The 13,294-nt window shown below is 34.2% G+C and overlaps 1 protein-coding gene across 2 annotated transcripts in view; it reads right to left on the reverse strand.

Annotated features, from left to right (window-relative positions):
• Window positions 1–5,501: 5,501 nt before the first annotated feature.
• Window positions 5,502–13,294, reverse strand: part of LOC129963054 (uncharacterized) — a 38,871-nt gene continuing 31,078 nt past the window's right edge. The window contains exon 2 of one of the 2 annotated variants that reach the window (XR_008783947.1): window positions 5,502–5,806. Coding sequence is in view for 1 of the 2 variants with exons in the window: in XM_056077079.1 (XP_055933054.1) it covers window positions 11,025–12,014 (990 nt within the window). In the remaining variant the exon portion in view is untranslated. Of the gene's footprint in view, window positions 5,807–6,284; window positions 13,114–13,294 lie in introns of those variants that run through there. The other variant, XM_056077079.1, reaches the window with a different exon arrangement.

Below are 13,294 nucleotides of genomic sequence, written 5' to 3' on the forward strand. Positions count from 1 at the left end.
GAAAGATTAGCATTCGTTACATTAAATCCTTATTTTTATAACGTAATAAACTATATATGAAAATTGAATATTAGTTTCATTCTTTAAACCTTATAGAATTTCACACTCCTCGACGAATTCGAACAAAAATGTAAGCATTTTAGAGATATAAGTTTCATTGTTTTTTATATTTTTCCTCTGGTTTTTAATAATATTTTCAAAGTTAATATAAGCGCAGTTTTTATGGGTTCTATTTTTTGAATCGAAATATTAATCTTATTTCACTGTACAATCTTATATATACATCGCACGATTCTGTTAATGTGAAACTGGTTTATATTGATATTTTTACTTTTAATGCTGATTAATTTAATCCACGATTTTTAATTCGCTTGAACGTGCGTGAATGTGTGAGTTAAATGTGAGAATTAATAATTTTAAAGTTGTTGCCGTTATTTTAACTCCTTGATCTAATTTTATCTCATATGTTAGCATTTAAAAAATTTTTAATGCGTACAACTTTCATTTAGACTATTTTCTTCTCCTGTTTGGTCAGTTCGAGTTCACTGGATGTGATTTTAACAAACAAGACTGGATATGATCTTTGTTTTATTTTATTTTTGATCACGAGAGTAAAAAAAATTCGGAAAATCCCACTTCCAAGTAATTTCAAATTCTTTATTCTTAATAACCTTTAGCCTCACATTTTCATTTTTTAAAAACAGAACTAGTTTGAACAAGGGTGTCAGACATGAAGCTCGCTTGCGAATATTTCTATTAAAGTAGCGAATATCTCTAATTATAACGAATATGAATGTTCGTATTGGCGATCTCCAGATCAAACTGTTTGAACTGAACACACTTCGCCCTTAAATAATTAGAAAACTGTGAATGTTCACCTGGAAATGAAATTTTCAAAATTTTAATTTGAACTTCAGTTAATTAAAAATTACTTAAAATTTTACCATTTATCAGCGATAAAATCCGAAATTATTCCAATACAATTTATACAATGTGTCATTTATACATTTGAATGTATCATCAAGAAAATTCATTCTTTGAGGTAAAATTAAGATCTTGAACTTTTAGTGTCTTATTTATTGAGATGCTAATTATGGAGCATTCTTTTCAGCCACATGGTTTATTTGTATTTCAGTAAAGAAATTTTTACCCCTTTGCTTTTAGCTTAGATCTTTTTAACCTTTTAACTAAATCATCATCAATGGGTAAAAAGCCGGAATGAAATATAAGGATAACAATGAAAACGTTTAGTTTCAATTCAAAAATAAAATATATTATTTAAAATATGCTAAAATATTTTTAATTTAATTAAAAGTGGGAAAATTACATTGTACATTTGTATCAATGATACAAAATTTCGCATCATTGATAAAAAAATTCTAATTCACAATTAATGTACAAATTATTTTTCTACTGTGATATTTTCGAATATACTTTAAAATTTTAATAATTTTTATTAACCCTTTAAAGGGCCTTTTTTTCCTAGTCATGTTGGAGTAAAATGTTTTTGAAGTTAAGATTGGCCTAGGAAAAGTAATTCATTCAACTTATTAGATCAATTTAATCTCATTTATTAATTACTTTTACCAATTAATAACTAAGAAATAAATCAAGACACTTCATTTCATTTGAGATAAACAATTGAAACCTCTAAGTTTCTGCCTTATTGAAAAATTCGTAAGAATTTATGCCAACTTACATAACTTTATTCAAAAATTGTTGAATTTGGTGATGAGCCTACTTCCCTTGTCCCTTGAAAGGGTTAATTGAAATTTTAAAGAAATGATTCCCACTGTCCAAAGTATGTAGGTGCAGATTTTGGTAATTCTATTTCAAATGGTCTGGTCTGAAGAGCTCCAATACAAACAGACAAATAATGAAACACACACTCGTCCATCTTTATTATTAACTTAGACGAATGTTTGGGCGTGGCGTCTATTAGAGCTTCCATATATATCTTAGTGGAATATACATCTTAGAAAATGAAAATGTGTACTATAAAGAATAGTTGTTGTTTTTTTACTTCTGAAAATTTTAAAAAATTATGAATTAAAAATAAAATGAGATTTTGAAGTGTATTCCATCATAACTTACAAAATTATTACAGAATAAGAAGGAATTTTTGGAAATTTTTATTGAATAAGAGATATGAGAAATCATCTGAGTCATTTCAAAAATTAAAAAGAAATATTCAGTATATACATAAAACTTTATTGCTGAATGATTCTATTCCCTGTATTTAGAAATTTAATAAGCCTGATTGGTTTCAACAAAACAGGTTTTGCATTAATTGAAGTTTATTCACTCCCGTTTTAAATTAAGGATTTACTGTCAAGGAGCTGACAGAAAATTAAAAAAAAATCTGCAATACAGAATGGTACAATGAGTCTGCAATAGTATGAATTATATGACTTATCAAAATTTGAAATTTCAAGATGTTTTGCTGAAGAAAACATTTAATTAAAAATTTTATATTGGCTAGTAACCTCGACGTAACACATGTGTTGATCACCAAAAACAATAAATAATGTAAAAGTAATAAGTAAAAAAGATCAATGCAACTGTATTTGCAAAGCTTTTAAATTCAGATTTTTCTTTTTAATGATTCGTTTATTCCACGGTTTGTCGTTATCCGATTGCAAAATAGTAAAAGCTTTGATTCTAACCCGAAAAACTTAAAACTGAGATTTTTCAAAAATTGTAATTTATTTTAAAACAGTACTTAATATTCTGTAGGAACTTGATTTGAAGGTATTCAAAAAATTCCAGTTGCAAATGGTTAATTATGAGTCTAAATAATCTGCATTATTTGAGTCATTTTTCCAGGCCAAATTTGTATCATGAATATTACAAAGAAATATTTTGACAATTATTTTTATTTGTTACAGTCATAAGGCGCATCGACCAGTTATTTCAGCATTACTAAATAACTGGCCAATTAGCTTTGCTAATTAAATATTGTAAAACATATTTCATTACAAAATTTTAATCATGCAGATAAATACTGAAAATCGATATATTTGAAAGTGAAACATCGCATGAAATTCCCTAATTACACAATTATTTTTTTGAATACTGAAGAAACAAAGTTATAACGTAGTGTTACTTATCGCAATTAATGTTTTAAACACGCCTTTTAAAATATTAAAATAAATTGACAATGCGCTGAAAGGGTTTTTAAAAAAAATTAAATCACTTGTACGTAATTTTGAGAAATAATTTCACAGTACTACGGGAAAAAATAATTTGCGAAACATATTGCAATGAAAAAAAATATTAGATGAGGACTTTCAATTTATAAAAACTAGACTAGTATCAAAATAAACATGATAATAATTGATTCCTAACATAAATTTTTATGTAGTGTTTTAGGAAATAATCGAAAAATCTCTAAAAAAACAGTCACATTTTCGCATTTTCAGTCGATGTTATTGTCAATCTCTTCCTAAGCACTGAAAGAAAAATACTCTTAGAAATCGAAAGACTACGATAAGCAGCGCCTGCTACTCACAGCATGAAATTTGCTAATCACTTCCCACCTGCAGTGCTAAACTGACCGCAAAAGGGGAAAGCAATCCTTTTGACCAAACCGCGACATTTTTAAGGTTGAACCTGTTATTCCGGCGTGCCGCTTTCGGTAAGGATAGCAATCTGAAAGCCGCCGCCAGGAGGGTTAATAACATTTAAATCACAATGTAAATTTATTAGATACTAGCCGCCTTTGGCGACCAGCCGGTTCGCCAATCTTAATGCTCGTTAAAATTTTAATAATTTACTATTTTATGTAATTAATACTTTAATAGCTTCTTTATAAAAATATTTTTAAACTTCAAATTTCAATTCACTCAGAATATTATAAAAGCCTTCAGCCATAACGTAATCTGTATCTCCAATTTTTTGTTAGCTTCCGTAGAATTTATGCTTTAAATTAAAGTGGAAATGATTAATCTGCAATTAATATAATAATATTTTTTACTGAAACAAAGCATTTTTTTTTGTAATATGATTACTGAAAACAGAGTCACTGAGCATTTAGACCTTATGGGCACTAATGAATATCTTTCTTAATTTATGTAATATCTCAAGAATTTGTCAAGAAAATTTTTTCAGATTCATCTTGAGCAGGTATATTAATTAACAATGTTTAATTTTAAATGCATCAAACACTAAGCAAATAAATAGAATCGTTTAAAATAATCGTCGAAAACAGGTTAAAAAGAGTACTTAAAAAACGATGAACTTAAACTAACATAAATACAATTTAATTACAAAAGCATACAACTAACTTAAAAATAATTTGAATCGAGTCCGCTTCTGTTGAAATGTAAATAATCAGAACACAATGCGCCTGCGTGAATTTTCAACGCCAGTTACGGTAAGGCAAATGCGTGAATTTTTCTACGCCAGTTGGGGTAACGCTATGTAGATTAGAAATTTTTAATTTCCTTTAATCTGTTTTATTTTAATTCAAAAGTACTTTAGAATTAATCTGAAAGATCGATTAATTAACAATGCTTAATTTTAAATGCATAAAACGTTAAGAAAATAAACAGAATCGTTTGAAATAATCGGCCGAAAAATGTTAGCCCTAACCTCATTGTTGTTGGGAAAAAAACAAAATAAAACTGAAGCCTGACTTATTTGGCGGTGGGGAAAATGAAAGGATTTTTTGTGGCGGGAAAGTTAGTTTTTAATTAATAATTAAAATTCTAATTAAAATTTTGAGAAAGGGACCCCAGGTGTACATTCCCGACCTCCAAGGTATACACGTACCAAATTTGGTAGCTGTAGGTCAAATGGTCTTTTCTGTAGAGCGCCAATACACACACACATTGAGCTTTATATATAAGTATAGATATACATTGGGGTATTATTGTTAATTTTTCTTGTTTTAATGGAGATTTTTTATTTTACTAAAAATCGTTTTGCTTTTTCCTTGGAAATATTTTTTAAAGCTTAAAATTAAATTAATCTAATACTTTTTAAAGCTTTTGATGATTTTTTTTATTGTAGTGACAGGTAATACATGTATTTTATAAGTTAACATAAAATTGTTTACTTCTCAAATTACTTATGAACTTTCAAACAAAATATTAATGTATTTAATATAAAATTTAAATTTTACACCAACTAATTCTGTTGATAAAAAAGAATTACTTTCACAACTTGTTTTTTCATATTAAGAATTGTTTTCATTTAATATATTAGTAATTCATACAATTTAATAAACTAGCTTTTAATATATCTGATTTTACATTTCAATGCATTTATAATTCATTTCAATTCAATCTGTAGAAACAGTAAAAGAAAACACAAATAAAAAAAATCACACACTATTTGAATCATAACATTTTATTTACAGAGAGATAATAACAAAATACATTTTGTTTTCCAACTTTATTATAAATTCAACACAGACAAATGAAAATCATTATAATATTAAATAAAGTTAAAATACAAACTTACAAATTACTTCTAATTTGGAAGAAATTAATAAAGAATGACTGGCCTTAGGAGCTTGAGAAATGTGTAGACAAATAAAAATTATTTTGGTTGCTTTTTGAATTATACTCCATGTATTTTATTTAAAGTTTTTAAATTTTAAAATTAAATCAGAAAAAGTGTTGATTTTTCTATCTCCTCTCTTTTTGCTATGTCCTGGAGACTGCTATTTAAAGCTACTTTTAAGTTTTCCCATTTTTTTTGTGTTGCCCTATTCATTGGAGTTTCTCTTCTTGCTTTTGATTCTGAGCAAAAGTATGAGGGTAAATTAGGGAAAATTGAAGGTACAGCATCAGGTACAAGCCTAGAAAAAAAAAAGTTGAATTCTTTAGATTAAAAAAAAATTAGTAATTTATTAAAACTTAAAATCAAAAACAGAATAGATATTTTCTTAATACATAAACTAAAAGCTAACGTATGTTGGGCAGTATTAAATAAAATCATATTGAGTATTAAATAATAAAATTTAAAATCAACAGAAACATTCATTCATCCAAAATGTAAATACCTAGTTCAATATTACGTTGGAATATGTATAGTAATTATTTATATTATCATTCAAGTAATACAATATTCTACATGAATTTATCAATTGATTTTACACGGTATGAAAAATTGATTTAAAAACATTAACTTTTCATTACCTTTTTTAAAAAAAAGTCTTGCAGTAACGCTACCGGTGGACATAAACTTAGACTTGTTGTCATTGGAAAGTCAAAAAAAAAACCGAGATCTTTCAAAGACACAAGGATAGAAATTTGCCCGTTGATTACTTTAACCAAAAAAAAAAAAAAAAAAAAAAAAAGGATGGATGAACCGAGACATTTTTCAAGAATGGTTCGAAAAAAATCTTTGTTATTCAAGTGTTGTTCAAACATCTTAAGTCGAAAATCCTGCTTGAAAAAGCTGTGCTATTGATCGACAACGCACCTTCTCACCCAACAACAAGCGTACTAAAGTCTTCTGATGGACAAATTTTTGCAAAGTTTCTCCCCACAAACGTTACTGCGCTGGTCCAACCCATGGACCAAGGAGTCATTGCAACAATGAAGAGAACATACCAAACCAAGCTGCTAATGACCAAAATTGAAGAAGGTTATGATCTGAAAGAGTTTTGGAAACACTACACAATCTTGGACAGCATCTACGATATTGCATCTGCATGGGAATCAGTGAAACCGTCAACCCTCATAAAATCATGGAGAAAACTCATGCCTAATGTTGAAGCCAACAACAACCTAACCCCTTTGAGTTGTGAAGAAGAGAATGTAGATGTAGACACGCCCACGGCAACTCTTGCCGATATGGTGAAAACAGTTCCGGGTGGTGAGAACGTCGATGCTGAAAACATTAACGAGTGGTTGGAGTGTGGCGTCAACGAACCTGGCTTCGAACGCTTGACAGATGATGAAATTGTGAAGAAAGCAAGGGGAGAGACCGAGAATGAAGGAGAGCGAAGTGAAGGCGAAGAGTCCACTGTGCAGATGCGGAAGACTCACGAAGCGGCTTTGCAATAAGTCGACGGACTGCTGAGCTATTTGGAAGAACAAGACGACGCGGAGTTGGACGAGAAACTGATGCTACGAAAACTGCAATCTCGGATCAATAGAAAATGCTTCCAAAGCAAGAAACAAACACAAATGACTGATTTCTTCAAAAAGGTGTAGTTTTACTGTTATGCTTTTGTAATTACATAATACATTACAGTATTAAAACAGTACATATGTATTAATTTTTCTGTGTATCCTTGATGCATCTCGTAAGTACAAAGCTTTTTTCTGTTTTTATTAACAAAATGCATTTTAGGTTAGTTTTGAGTGATATACTAAAATATTAAGCGTTAGTTAAACATTTCCTACTGTTTATTTTACGTTTTATTGTACATAAAACGATTTTTCAAAGTTGGAATGACTGTTTTCTCTTTTGCTTTACCTGTTTTTAGCTTTTTTCGGATTATCTGCGATTTTTGTTATCCGCGGCGGCCGCGCCACCCAATTCCGCGGATAATCGGGAGTGTACTGTATATATATATATTGTTGCAAAATATTTTCTACTACAAATACCGTCAATCAATCGTAATAACGCAGCGCATTTAATCGCTAGTTCAGCAGTTTACTTGCTGTCTAATCCTCTAATATCCCCCGGTCTTGAGTGCTTGCTTTTTTTTATAGTCTTCCCACAGGAAGCGATGTCATTTACAGGAAGTGGCGTAATCTTGAGAAAGTTCCAGAACTTTCTCCAAGTTTCAAGGAAAAACTGGTCTCGATGATATAATGTTGGGAACATTTGGAGTCTTCTAGAAGATTCCTTTCGTCGCTAAGATTTGTCGCCAAGGTCGGCATGTCAGGGATACGTTTTTATCACTTCGCAATACTGCTCCCCCCTTCGAAGACTGCACGACTTGTTTAAAGTTGTTCGATTAAACCTTTCAACCATTCCATCGGACTCGGGATGCAACGTTGTCGTGCGAGTCTTCTCAATCCCCAAAAGTTTACAAAGTTCAGTAAAGAGCGCGGGATTAAAATTTGTTCCTTGATCAGAATGCAAAATCATAGGACACGCCATAACATGAGATCCAGCTTCGAACTAATTCTCCAGCTACAGTCGAGGCCTCCTGATCTGGAATGCGAATTGCTTCGAGCCACTTGGTAAAATAGTCCATTAACACCAGAACATACTTATTACCCTTTGTTTGTTGTTTCTTATGGCACTTGCCATGGACAAGCCCGCTGTTATCAGCGATTTTAAGCCGGTGGGGGAGCGCCTCTTGTTTTTCATAGTGGCGCCAACTAGGGCCAAGAGTACGACTTTGCTACTCACGCATCACTCATTCGCTTGCACAACTCCTTTTTACAGGAGGGCACATTCACACATCTCACAGATAGAACAACGGAAGAACAACCATGCCCAAACCGGGACTCGAACCCAGGACGTCCGGATCACGGGGAAGATGCGCTACCCCTATGCCAGGACGCCGGCATTACCCTTTGTTGTCACAGAAAAAGGTCCTAGGATGTCCAAAGCAATTCTTTCAAATGGTGCTCCCATATTATACCGTTGTAAACGACCCTTCGTCCTTGTTTTAGGTCCTTTTCGGGCACCGCAAGCATGGCATTCCCTGCGCCATTTTTCAACGTCTGCGCGTAGTCGATCCCAATAAAATCGTTCCCTTGTTTTACTCAAGGTTTTCATGATTCCAAAATGCCCTCCACTTGGGCTGTCACGAGTCTCTCGCAGAGCTTCTGGAATTCTACTCTTTGGGAGAATTAATTGCCATCGGCAGGTGGTTCCATCATCCCTCTCCCATTTGCGGTATACAACACCGTCTTTCAGATATAATTAGTCCCAAAGTGCCCAGTATCGTTTCGTTGCCGGACTTTCCGGAACGATTTCTTGCCAAGATGGTCGATCCGCCGAATTTAGTTTCTTCTTCAAAATTGGCTTAATAGCGGGATCTTCCAACTGTGCTTTTTGTATCTCACTTGAAGACCAGGGATCCACCGTTGTTTTTGTTAAAACTTTCACGGAAATATCCGTTTCCATTCCTAACTTTTTTCCGCATTCGTGCAATGTTTGCAGCTTTCCCTACAGGGTCTTCGAGAGAGGACATCTGCGTTTCCGTGAGAGATCCCTTTGCGATGCTGTATCTCGAATTCATACTCCTAAAGTCTTTGAATCTAGCGAGCTATCTGACCTTCGTGTTCTTTAAAATTTAAAAGCCATCTCAAGGAAGCATGATCAGTCCGGAGAAGAAATTTCCGTCCATAGAGATAGTGATGGAAATGCTCTACAGACTTTACAATGGCTAGTAATTCTTTACGTGTGACACAATAATTTCTTTCTGACTTTCCCAAGCTCTTGCTGAAGTAAGCGATGACGCGTTCTTCATTTCCAATCTTCTGGGTCCAATCGACTACTGCCGTAATTTTCTCTGGATCGGTTTTAACTCTCTCTGCTGAAATAACATGTCCGAGGTAAACTACCTGCTTTTGGAAGAATCAGCATTTCTTAGGACTTAACTTAAGGTTGGCTTTCTGTAGTCTCTGGAATACTTTCCGATTATTCAAATGCTCTTCAAATGTCCGTCCTACTACTATGATGTCATTTAAATACACTAAACAGGCTTCAGACGATAGTCCACGTAATACTGTCTCCATTAGTCTTTCGAATGTTGCAGGAGCATTACAAAGTCAGAAAGGCATTACCTTGAATTGCCAAAGGCCTTGTCTTGTGGTGAAAGCTGTCTTTTCTCTATCTTCATGTCGGATCTCTAACTGCTAGTATCCACTTTTCAAATCCAGCGTCGTGAACCATTGATTTCCGTTCAAAGCATCCAGGGTATCGTCTATTCGCGGTAGAGGATAACTGTCTTTTTTAGTAATTTCGTTCAATTTCCTGTAGTCTACGCAGAATCTTGTCGATCCATCTTTCTTTTTGACAAGAACAATAGGTGAAGCCCAAGGGCTAGACGTTTCCTCAATTATTTCGTTGTCAACCATTTCTTTAATTAGTTTCTCTGTTTCTTCCTTCTTTGCAAGGGGCAATCGTCTGGAGTGTTGTTTAGTTGGTGGATGGTCACCGGTATCGATTCTATGATTTACACCGGCCAACATCAGATTCACAGGTCGAAAACAAGCTTTGAAATTCATTAAGTAATTTTCTTACATATCTCTGTTGCTGTTCATCAATCCTTCAAGATTCTCCAAAATTATCGGAGGATGTGCTCCAGAAAACTCTTGAGGACGAGCGACGATATCCACCACCGGGTCACACGACGCAATAACAGTTCCGTTGTTCACGATCTTTGGTTTATTGTTCAGATTCAATACTCGAACGGGGATGGCTTCCGTTTTTAAATCAATCAGTGAGGCCGCCACAAGCACACCCTTTTGGGAAACTTGACTAGGAAAGTCCGTTACGGCGTATCTGAACTGTGTAGAAACTTCAGGAACCCCCTGGATAAGACATTCAGATCTTGGCGGTATTAAAGTTCTCTCCTTGGCCAATACATAACATGACTTTGAATTCTGTACATCGGCTGAAAACAGGGGAATTTCTTCCCCTACTGTCCGTATCTCGTTTCTCTTAAGGTCTACAGTAAAGTTAATACAAGGATCGGTGATGTCAGCTATGTAGATCTTATGATGAAATTTTCTTGATCCCAATTCAATGGATGCATCTAATTTACCATGTATTTTCGCATTTTCACCTGTATCAGTCTTTAAAGAAATATTAGGAGCCGTGTAATAAAATTGTTCTTTTGATTTCTGGGCCAAGTCTGTTCTTAAAAGTGTGACATTTGCTCCCGTATCTACCAACATCATACATTGGATGCCGCAAATAAGTCCTTCTAAGTAAAGTCAATTTTTATTTCCACTAAGAGCGGAAACTCTCGGTCCTTCTTCAGGGGCTTCATTCAGAAAAGGCAGTCTTCGCCCCGCAAGACGGCCATGAGTTAGTTTCCCTGATTGGAAACAACCACCGAGCACTCTCTGTAAATGCCCCTTCTTGTTGCATCTCCACTAAGTCACATTCGGTTTTCGGCGAGGGATGTTATTCTTTTCACCATAACGACTGTTCACTAATTTTTCCAGCATTCTGCAGAGTGACTCAAATTTGTCATAACTTTTCCTGCCGGCATCATTCTGAATCTCAATCGGTCTGACATGTCTGGGACTCCGGGAAACAGTTTTTGCAGCCTCATACTTCATGCTATAAGCTAGAGCTGATTTTAGATCTTTTTCATCCATTAGCCTCGTTGCAAGCTGTGTGCCTTCGTCTCTGATGGCATCGACGAAATACTGCACTGCTAGGCTTTCCCGAACATCCCGAGGGCATTCGGCGTAAGCCAGGCTCATTAATCGCTCCACATCCGCGGCCAAAACTTGAAGGTTTTCTCCTGCCTTCTGTCGTCTTGTCTTCAGCTCTGTTCTGTAAAATTGGGTTAGATGGATGTCCCCAAATCTGGATTCCAGAGCTTTTTCAATTGTCATTAGGTCCATCAGCTTTTCAGCTTTAATTCCTTGAAGAACCTCCGCCGCTGATCCTCGGAGAGACGCTACAAGTTGGCTGGCTTTTACAGCATCTGTCCATCCGTTTGTAGACATGACAACATCAAATTGGGTTTTAAAAACAGTCCATGATGTCTGTCCATCAAATGTCAATGGTTTGACTGTCGGTCTGGTATACGAGAATTCTGGACTTGGTAGGAAGTTGTTTGGTCTGTCCTCGAGTTCACTAAGTTTCTTCTCGAGATTGCCGATCCTCTCCTGAACTACTTCGATATTAGTTCCAGCCTTGTCCCTCACTTCTCCAATCTCCCTCTCGACACTCTGGACGTCTTCTTCTATCTTCTCCATGCAACTATTAACGTGATCCTTAATTCCCTTGACTTGACTCTCGACATGCATTTGAATCTGATCCTTCAATTCCTTTTGGCCTTTCCTCATTTCGTCCTGTCCAGCTTTCATTTCTGCCATCATGGTAAATAGCTTTGCGAATTTTTCATCCATTCCTCTGGTTCAAGGCATACACAAGAAAATCCAACTAATCCCACTTCTGACACCAAATGTTACAAAATATTTTCTACTACAAATACCGTCAATCAATCGTAATAAAGCAGCGCATTTAATCGCTAGTTCAGCAGTTTGCTTGCAGTCTAATCCTCTAATATTCCCCGGTCTTAAGTGCTTGCTTTTTTTATAGTCTTCCCACAGGAAGTGATGTCACTTACAGGAAGTGACGTAATCTTGGGAAAGTTAAAGAACTTTCTCCAAGTTTCAAGGAAAAACTGGTCTCGGTTATATAATGTTGGGACCATCTGGAGTCTTCTAGAAGATTCCTTTTGTCGCCAAGGTCGGCATGTCAGAAATACGTTTTTATCACTTTGTAATAATATATATATATTAACAGTTTATACTGCTTGTATTCTTTTTCATCATGTAATGCAACATTTTTTCTCTTTTTTTAAAACCACAAGTTTCAAGGAAAGACAATTTTTTATTTTATTTTAAAGGGTTTATGCCGAATCAGGATCCGAAGAAAATTTTCCATTCTGACTGAAACGAACTTGTGAACACTACTTCTTTCTTCAACAGAGAAAGTATTGAGAAGAGAAAGCTTATCTATTAACAGTGGTTCTAACCAATATCAAAAAGTCACAAATACCAGTGATCAATACTTTTCAAAGAGGGGTGTGATTCAAATCCTTGATACGATCTTACTGGTAATATTTCGATTACAGGTTTTGGATCACGATAGTAAGTAACAATCGATACGATATCACTGAAATTTACCGGAGTGGTGACTTCACTGGAAAGTAACAATCGATACAATCTGTCCGATGGAAACTCTCGAACAAAACAGGAAAAGAGAAATCTGTGAATGGATTGAAAAGTGAACGGACCGGTTATTGGAATTATCGTATCATTGAATTGCATATCACTGAAATTTATCGGAGCGGTGACTTCACTGGAAAGTGTGAAGTCGCCGCTTCATGAGAGTAACCTTGATTTTCCGATATTCGCATTTGATGATGCACTATTCCATACAAATCCTTTTTAATTGCTTGTGATTTGACTTTGCATTCTTTCCGTTTACTGCTGGCGCCATCTGTTGGTAGAATATAGAACTAAATTAAATAATTTTAAAAAAATGACATATATATTTAATTCAAATTTTTCAGAAAATGGTTCACTCCAATAAAGAAATTAAATAAATAGTTTTGAAAAAAAATCAAATTTAAAAAGTAAGCTGAAATAGATAAATTGATTCAATCATACGTTACTTAAAT

The sequence above is a fragment of the Argiope bruennichi genome, chromosome 3, assembly GCF_947563725.1.
Source record: "Argiope bruennichi chromosome 3, qqArgBrue1.1, whole genome shotgun sequence".
Lineage (NCBI taxonomy): Eukaryota > Metazoa > Arthropoda > Arachnida > Araneae > Araneidae > Argiope > Argiope bruennichi.